Source organism: Saccostrea cucullata, unplaced genomic scaffold, assembly GCF_032062105.1.
Source record: "Saccostrea cucullata isolate Sc308-1 unplaced genomic scaffold, CSIRO_AGI_Scuc_v1 ctg14136, whole genome shotgun sequence".
NCBI classification, from domain to species: Eukaryota; Metazoa; Mollusca; class Bivalvia; order Ostreida; family Ostreidae; genus Saccostrea; species Saccostrea cuccullata.
Window position 1 is genome coordinate 1 of NW_026920081.1, and position 9938 is coordinate 9938.

At 30.7% G+C, this 9938-nt stretch overlaps 1 protein-coding gene across 1 annotated transcript; it reads right to left on the reverse strand.

Moving 5' to 3' along the window:
* Positions 1 to 7055: 7055 nt before the first annotated feature.
* On the reverse strand, positions 7056 to 8575 carry LOC134242950 (uncharacterized). Its single transcript, XM_062725160.1, has 2 exons — positions 8457 to 8575; positions 7056 to 7476 (listed from the first exon to the last, which is right to left on the reverse strand). The coding sequence occupies exons 1-2, from the start codon at positions 8475 to 8477 to the stop codon at positions 7102 to 7104; spliced, it is 396 nt and encodes a 131-aa protein (XP_062581144.1). The 5' UTR covers positions 8478 to 8575; the 3' UTR covers positions 7056 to 7101.
* Positions 8576 to 9938: the final 1363 nt, after the last annotated feature.

Genomic DNA, 9938 nt, shown 5'->3' on the forward strand with positions numbered 1-9938 from the left:
GGAGAGAGAAATATTTATTTTTAAACTTCTTTCATATTAGACAATGAACATAATTCAGATATTTTTAAAAGCATAATACTTAAATATTGTGAGATGTGAGAATCAAATGAATGCAAATCCTCATTGAAAATCAGACCCAGCAAATTTAAATTTTCAGTGAGCGAAAATTCCAATTACGTAATACTTTGACTAATAATGTCCACAATTTGATTGGTGTTTTGCCTGATTTGTCCAACTGTTGGATATACATTTGCTACTGCATCCTTGATGTCACATCCTTTGATTACGTAGGGAGATTTCATGCTGAATTCGTGTTCAGTTATTCCCCTTTTTCCTAAATTAAAAAAAAATTAAATTGATAGTGTTTTACGAATATTCTTCCTGAGTTGTTAGTATGAATAAATTGTTAAAAGCATTGATAAATAAAAAAAATGTTGAAAAAGAAAATGCAATTAGCACCAATACAAAAATGTGTGTTAATAAAAAAAATTGGATACTATCTTGGGATTTAACATAACAAGTTTGGACCACAGGATTGTGAACAGGCTGCAGGGGGCCAAAATAGATCCCAAAAATTAGATTTAAAAATTTGATTCTTCTAGCTTTCAATGGTAGAAATTATTAGTAATTTAGAAGGAAGTTTTGTTATTCGGAGAAAATTTTTGAACAAAAAGCTCTCATGTGTTGCTGCTGATGGAACCTCAAAATGAAGACTACTTTACAAAACTTCGTCCAGTGATCATGTTTGGAATAGTCAATGCTATGTACATGAACGACGCTGCAAAATGTCATTTTTATATAATGTTATGAATAAGTAGTCATGTCCGTATTACAAGTAATAGATAAACATGCTTTACTCATCTAAAATAGGAAAACATATCCATGTATAATAAAAACCATTAGTCAGCTGTTAGTATAAGGGTTAGCACTCACTGCACTGCATGAAAATCATTACATCCGGTTAGTCTAATTTTAAAACCTGTCAACAAACCCGGACATAGCCCCGGACGCTTGAAAATTCAAACTCTTGACCTCTCAAAGTTTTTCCTCGATCCCGCGGACTTTGAGATATGGAGAGTTACCTGTATATAAATTTATAAATAAGTTGAATTGTTCATTGTCTGTGAAATCTACATAATAGTCATATTAGGGCCAGCAGCAGCCTTACCTATCACGATATCGCTTCTTTTAAGGGGTTTCAAGGATTCAGCAATAGAGATAATTGTAGTTTGCTCATGTCCAAACAGCTTACACTTCCTTTCCTTTTTGAACACATTTTCTACCCCATACTTTATCACTACACTTTCTAGACTTATGATGGTTGCTGAATTGTGAAGAACAATTTCTAACTTACTTAAGCTTTAGGTTATAAATATTGAGTGGAGAATTATCCTCAAATTAATGATCTGCATATAAATTCAGTACAAGATGAAAATTACTTGAAGTGTACTCACAATAACCAGTCAACAGCAACTATTTATTTACTTTACATATTACAACGAGTTTAATATTCTTTGTACACATAGCATTACATTTCCTTAATCAATATTCTCGATGTTGCAGCCGTTACTTATCTTTTTATGTTAACACTTTCACATATTAATTCTCACTCCATTATCATGAGATCCTGTCACTTTCGTCAATATTTTCCAGTCAGAATTGTTATCAGGGACTTCATCCACTGAAAATTCTTCTAAACCATGACTTTCGTTTCTTTGGGTATTGTTTCTTTGGGAATATGTTTTTGGCTCTTTTCGTCGTTGCAATGACCAATCTCAGAAAATCTTGATCAATGTTTTTGACATGGGTTAAAGTATCATTATTGTCTTTTTTTACACCGACTTAAGCATTCCGTCGCCAACGTTTGTTAATGTCTCTCTGATCTAAGAAATTGAATTTAATACCAGCACCAACATTTTGACAAAAAATGTTTTGTTCTCTAGGGATAATTACAGATTTCTTTGGTTCGAAACTTTTATAAGTGTCTAGATCTCCAGTTTTTTCCACGTGACTGAAGGTGGATTTAATTGGCACATATTGTATGTTCATAATTGTCAGGAACGTAGATAGAATCCAAAAGTTCATCATATTCACCTATAAAGAAAAAATATCACATAATATTCATTTTAAAGAAGATGGAGAGATAAGGCGGACGAAGTACCTATGGTGAGACAGATATGGAGTGAAAAATTAAATCTCAATTATTTCCAAATTTTATTTGATATTTCATCTAACATTAAAGTATACTTAACGTAAAAACTCCACAATTTACAAAAAATATCACAAAGAGTGAAATCATTTGCATATGAAAATGCATACACACAATACAAAGAACAAAATCGATCATTTTCTCATACTTTAACAAAATTTTTCAATAATTATGAGTGGGTCTTTGATCTATTTCCTTTGAAAGATAATCCTAAAAGTTTGCAATAAAATATACATTTTTTAGTTTTCAAAAACATGGAGCGAAGACCCACTATACCTTAAAAGTCCACTTTTATGATAAAACATTCGCATCTTTCCCAGAAATACTTCAAGTCCACGAAGTCAAAGGTTATATCACAAACATGATTTAAGGTAGTCCGATCCTCAGGTATATTAAATTAGCAGTCAAGTAATCAAAAATACTCATTAAAGTATCTCTGAATCTACAAAGTTATGTTAAGTTATCCACAATATTTCTTTAAAGATAGAGATTAAAGTTAATCATATTACATAGGGAAAATTGTAAAATCTCTAATATTTTTGCAGCAAAAAGTGAATTGGAATATCAGCAATGCATTTTCTAATTGCAAATTGATCAACAAATATATTTTAGGTTAAAAAATGATAGGTATCCAGGCATTCAGAGAATTGTCGTGATTTTCATACTTATTTGGTATTTTCTGTCTTCTATTTCCGTCATGTATTCTATAATACATAGTGTAAAAGGCTTTTCATTGCAAGACACCACAAATCAGTTCTCATTTAATATCATGCTTATAATCATTGGTATTTAAGGCTGGATTCAAGAAAATTTTATTTTTCTAAAACTGTATTAATTTTAATTTTAATAACTCCTTTAATGGGGTACAAATGTCGATCAACTTTTATAAGACCTTTTCTAAGACTTCCAATGACTGAATCTTATAAAGATGAATAAAATAAAAATTGTTGAATGAAAAAAAATCATTTTCAAGTTTCATTTTGATGCATTTCAAATTAAATATTAATTTTTGGAGTTATCCTTCCTGGGTGAGGATCGGATATCCTTAAATGCCCAATTTCATCATGAGCCCTGTAGCATAGTGGTTTGCGCGTTAGTCTCAAAGCAGTATGATACTTCGGATTTTTATTGCTAGGGGTTTGAATCCCACTAATACCATTTAATATTTTTTATTTCTGAAAAAACGAGATTTTTTTCTCCCAGAAAAGTTTCTTTTCTCATAATTTCATAAATTTCAATAATGAGAAGTTAATTTAGATACTGAATTGACATATTGAATATAATTTTTTAATATCTGACGCTATGTGAATTCTGCCCGCCTTGTTCCCGAATCCTCTTTATTTTGCACGAAGTTCCCGACTAAAATTTTAATGGACTTCTCTCAAAAATATTTCAGAAAAAGGAATTTTCATGAATTAAGTTGTATGCCTGTGTATAAAAGAATTACTTTAAATTGCTACTTTCGTTGCTTTATAACTTTTAAGAGATAATGAATATTAAATTACAGTGTACTATATATATACAATTTGAGGGTGAAATTTCAACAGTTTTTTTCTTTATAGACTCTAATCTTAAAAAAAAAGAAAGAAAACGAAATTCAAAGCCCTTTGAATATTTTAAAATCTATGGTGTTTACATATATAATCTTCTTTAACGTTTATATATGTCAGTCAAAGGATTGCAAAAAGTTATGCCCGTTAATACCAAATATTTGACTTCAATCGATAGCAAACATCATCTGAAATGTGGAAAATGCTTTTGATGTTCTCATGAATTTTTAACCTTTCCGGCATAAATTAAAAGTTTTTTTAATGCACCATTAATGTTTAGGACAGTTGATTAGGTAGTCTATAGCTAGTCAACAAAAGCTGTTAAGATCTATTTTAAAACTATCGCCAGTATATCTATGAATAAATTAATGGAAGAACGTACATTTACCTTTTCTGTAGAGTTTATGCTATGTCAATTTGCGGTAAAGATGTTTCAAATTTTGTTTTTATAGAGAAAAATAAGTTTAATTTTCCATGTACGTCAGTTTAACGGTTTTAATTGGAAAACCCCTGGTCCTAGACATTTCACAGTCTTGTACAATACAAGACTTTTAATGGACAATCATTTTATGCATTAATAATTCATTATGAAATAGATTAAATTTTCATAAAATGCGTAGGCTATTACATAACAAAAATCGTTTTATGAATTGTCAATAATGCCAACTGAAGGTAATTTGTAAAGGTACATAATTATAATAAGAATTGATTATTTTTGCTCATTAAGAATTAATTATAATTCCGTTTGTTATGTAAAGTAATTAAAATATTTTTTTTATTTCTTCACTAGGGATATTACTGTTCTCGAAAACCTCTTTGATTAGGAAATTTAAATTCAATTTAAAAATCTGTTTTTAAATTTTGACCGCCTATGTTAACTAAGGTTATAATAAGCATTACTTTCAATCAAATAAAAGTGTCATTTTTTATTTTAATTTTGAACTCTTATCAGGTTTGCTTCAATCTCAACTTACTTATTGCATATCAATAGTCCGTTATATGTTAATGACACAATATATTTATTTGTAGTTTTGACACGTATTCCGGTGTATACTAAACATATGAATTTTTTTATTTAAAATTCAATTCTCCACTTTAAGTATGACCTTGAAACTGCTGAAAATAACTAACAGTGATTGGTCTCAATGCTGTCACGTGCAAAGTTTAAAATAATATTTCAATTAGGCAATTGCAGTGACCTAAATATTAGATAGGACAAAATTATTTTGATCATCATTTTATGGTACGGCTATATTGTCGTCAACGTATGTTAATTAAATTTGCGTTTTAACATACACAATACAGTTCAAATCATTTTTCACGCAGTATAGCTAGAGCACCAAATAAAGAGGAGGGTCTAATTCATGTGAAAAAAAACACCATTATTTATTTATTATTTTGTTGATATTTACATTTGAATGCAATATATTTAAAATGAAACTTGTTTATGTGTTTGGAAATTTTATAACCATAAACTATTAATTTGAATAAAATATGCTTAATTTTCTTATTCATATATAGTATCCCTAGCAGTTACTCTTTCGATGGTGAATATGGTTTGTTATTGACCTGTAAAATATCAATAATGACCGAGGCGAAGCCTCCGGTAAATAATGTCTCAAATCCTGTGTATATGTAATGTTAAATGTATGAACTTTTTGCGTTTGTATAGGATAAATTGGGACTATAAAAATATTATATGATAAAAAACACATATGTTAACAATTCCATTTATGGTTTAGGCGTGGAAAGCTTTGTGTTTGGTGCGTCTGACTTATGAACCAAGATTTAAGGTTCTATCCCGGCTAGAGTATTTATTTTTTATTAAGGAAATCAACATTTAAGGTCTAAGGACAAAAGATTCCTCTTTTTTGTTAAAAAAAAGTCCTTATATTTGATTCGTAGATGATATAAATGAGCACTGAAATTTGGCATTTTCTTCTGCATCAAACAGGTTAATATTTATTGTTTAGTGTATGGTATAATAAATTTTACAATTCTGTTATTTTTTGACAAAGTAATCTCTCCTAATATAACATTGTTAATATTAAACCCAACTCTTTTTGAAGTAGTTCTGTATATTGTATATATGTTGGCTAAGACTACTCCACATTGCCAAAAAATAGAATTTCATTATGAATTGTTTCAAATTCATTCTTACAAAAGGCACAACAATCAGTAGTTATAATACACGTATTATTTTTTTTCAGAAAGTGACTTACAGGAAAAATCCTATGCAATATTCTAAACTGCAGCAACTGAACAGCTGTATCACTTGTTTCTTTAAAAAAAACTTTATAAACATCATGTATTTCAAATTTCGTCTCATGCAGAAGACATTTTAGCTCACCTGAGCCGAAAGCTCAAATGAACTTTTCTGATCAAAATTTGTCATTTGTCTTTCGGCGTCGTTGTCGTCGTAAACCTTTTACATTTTCATCTTCTGCTCTCAAAAACCACTGGACCAATTTCAACCAAATTAGTAACAAAGTATCCTTAGGTGGGGCCACAATGGGCGATCAAAGTTTAACATAGGAGGTTATAGGGAAATTCTTAAAAAATTTCTTCTCAAGAACTGCTTAGCTATCGTCAGATTTATAGGTAAGCATTCTCGGGTGGTGTAGATTCAGGTTTATTCAAATTATGACCCCCGGGGAAAGGTGGGGCCACAATGGAATATCAATGTTTTACATAGGAATACATAGGAAAAATCTTCTTCTCAAGAACAGCAAAACCATGGTAGGTCTTATTTATACGGAAGCATCCTCAGGTAGTGAAGATTTATATTGTTCAAATCATGACCCCTCGGCGTAGGATGGGACCTCAATGAAATTTCAAACTTGTAGGAATAAATCAGTAAGTCAAAACATATATGTACCATTAAGCATCCTTAGTTAGCGTACATCTAATTTTGTTCAAATCATACCCCTCCCTTTCAGAGGTAGGTCGGGATCACAAATGTATTTAAGCTTTCCAAAGCTTAACTGATTTTAATTTTTATCCTAGCTACAGTGACATTGCTCATGTGAGCGATGTGTTACCGGGGCCTCTTGTTGGTTTCCTTTTTATTTTTACAAAGGATCACGTCCTTTATATAACATGATTTTCAATTTACCGCTTTTCAAATTTTAATTTTCGCAGTCACAACTTTCGTTTAAACAAGACAAAAAATCAATATAAATCAAATTTATTTTTCAAAAATTCAAACAATCATCTGAATAAATCATTTCAGATTAAGATTTTATTAAATAAATCAGAATAATAATACATTATAATATAAATGTCATAATTAATTAATAAATTATGTTCAACAATATACAATCAAAATCATCTTCTGAAATATTAACCTCTAAAGACCCTTCCAAGCCAGGATCGTCTTCTTCCTCCTTTCCCTTTCTTTGATCCGCCACCAATATTTGCTTTTATTCCGACCCCAGCTTCTACACCAGAACCAACATTTCTGGCATACGCTGTATAATCTATATTGTTCTTTTTTAAATTGATGTTGGCTTTCCAATCTCCGTTTATATTTCCTGTTCCATGCATTGAAAAGTCAGATTCTTTGGGTTGGAATTTAATCCCAACTTCGGGTTTATTATCAATGGTTCCTCCAACAACTTGGAAAGGTGGAATATTAAAAAGTGTCTGTACTGGCATAACCTGGGGGTTCACAATCATTACCAATGTCGATAGTATCAAGACGAGGTGCAGGTGCAACTATAAAAAAGAATCAATTACTTTTATGTAATATGTACTCTAGAGAGAGAGAGAAAGATAAACAACAGTATTCAAGCTCAATAGTCCATTAAACAATGAAAATTATGAGCAAACATAGCTATCCAAAACATCAGATGTCATGGAGAAGAGAGCATCCCCTTCCAACCTGTCACATCCGTTCTGTGCTCTTTGTCATGAATGGGAAATAAAAGAAAAAAATCGTCGATACATGTAGTTCAGTGCGTGTATACAGTGTATAAAGGCCTAACAATTAGTATAAAATGTCGTTCAGTATTTGATTGAATTACAAAATTGTATTTGCTGACAAGGTCATTTTATTAGCTATAAAAGTTGCGTAATGATGACTCAAATGAGACTACTGATATTCTTTTTTCAGCTCCTTGTTTGTCAAATGTATGTATATCAGTTCTAAAATAATATTGTAGATGTACGTAATGGCAAGCCTAAAAATCGTATTTGCGGATTCAGCTAACATTTTATTCAGCGGAATGAATAAATTGTGTTGAGATGTTTTTTTACTTTATTTTCATTTTCTACTTTTATTGAAATTTCAATGCTCATGAATTGAATATGACAAAAAAAATTATTTATTATTCAGCAAAAATAATTTTGACTTTTTAGAAATCCGAGATCTTACAGAGGATTTTTTAATTTATTATACACTTGTATTTTAATATTTCGATTAGCAAAATAGGTCGAACCTCAAATGTAAAATTTTCTTTCGACATAACCAAAGCACAACTTTTACAAAGATAGAGAGATGTAGAACATTTCAAGGGTTTTAAAACCGATTTGGAATGTTAATTTCGTGGTTTTCTAAATGTGTCAAGAAGTAAATAACCCCTAACTTTTACGGGGAAATGCCAGGTAAAATTTATAGGCGTTCTTCACTTTGTTGAAGAAGCCTTTTCTCTAATAGAAGCTATTATAGACTATGGATAACTCTTTTTAGAACTTACCTTTCTTATTGTTTTGTCCATTTTGTCGCCTTTATCCTTTGTAAATAATATACGGTAAGCTGATCAAATCTGTTTATATAAAGAGTTATACCGGAATTTTCTGTGTTCGTCAGTGTTAACTTTTTTTTTTATTGGAAAACCCCGTATTCATTTTTGGAAAATTCATTGTGTCGAAGATTGTAAGAGTGCCAACTGACAATCATTTGATGCATTTATTATTCATATTTCGAGAACAGTCCTGTACATTGCCGTCGGAGGCAAATTGAAAGTGGGGGGGGGTGGTATGTGTAAAAAAAAAAAATTTGTACCTTAAAAAAAACCTGACAAGCAAAAAAAAAAAAGGGAAATGTCCATTCCCCAAACATGAAAATTTTATTTCGTGGGGAAGGGGGGGGGGGGGTTAGGTTCGAACTTCAGTACCAAAATGTTTTTCCAAACACCACCACTTTCCCCATTTTTAAGACATATCTGTGGAAAGTGGGGTGGGGTGGGTGGCTAAACCAACGAAGATATGTTCAATGTCTCTACTAAGTATATATTTGGGAAAAAAGTGGGAGGGGGGCTAAGCGCTCCAACCGCCCTACCCCCCCCCCCCCCCCCCCCCGGTTCCGACGCCTATGCTGTAATATTTTACAAAATGTGCAGGGACAATTCAATGAAAATCTTTTACGTAATATGTCAAAGACAAAGACCTGTGCTAACTTATCAAAAAAATTATTGTACATAATTATTGAGAATGATGCAGAACTTAGTATTAAATATTTTCTATGTGATGATGATTATTAAAAGAAATTAATTCATGTACTTTTAGTATTTTCATTGTTAAGTCATATTTTGCAAAAGGCAAATGTGCAGAAACAAATCATGATAATATTAATTTTAGAAATAGGAATTTTTGTATACATGGAAGTATATTTCTCATGACTCACACATTTTTTTTCCTTATTTTTTTTTCCCCAAAACTTATTGAATAATGATTTTTTTTCACCAAAATTAAATTTTCCATTCATAAAAATTCTAAGTGAGAATGGGAATTCCAATATTTCTATGCATTAAGATTTAATGATATTTTTAAATAACTTCTGAAGAGTTACATGTATAAACTATATCAAAACTTATTATTATATGCAATATGCTCATTTCGTAAAACGGACACTGAAGGGTATAAAAAGGGGAAAAAAACATCGCCTTGAAATTGCGTTTGTAAAATATCAATTTTGAAAACCGTTACTTTGAATACAATGTCTTATTAATTATTTAAGTCATATATAGCCTACTGCATATTATAACAATATTCACAGGCAAGTAGTAAAGTGATATAGTCGTACTGCTGTGTATAGTTGCATGCAGATACATGAACCAATTTGTAATAATCCAACCGACTGCAAGGGATACATGAAGAGGATTCGAATAAGTATTTAAACATAAACTTTAAAAGGTATTCTGATAATAGGAAAGTTCAAGATCCTAATGTAAATGTAG

Coding starts and splice junctions, on each gene's coding strand:
- LOC134242950 (XM_062725160.1), bottom strand. CDS start 8,477: ATGGACAAAACAATAAGAAAG. Junction 7,477..8,456: donor TGGACAAAACAATAAGAAAG/GTAAGTTCTAAA, acceptor TCTTTTTTATAG/TTGCACCTGCACCTCGTCTT.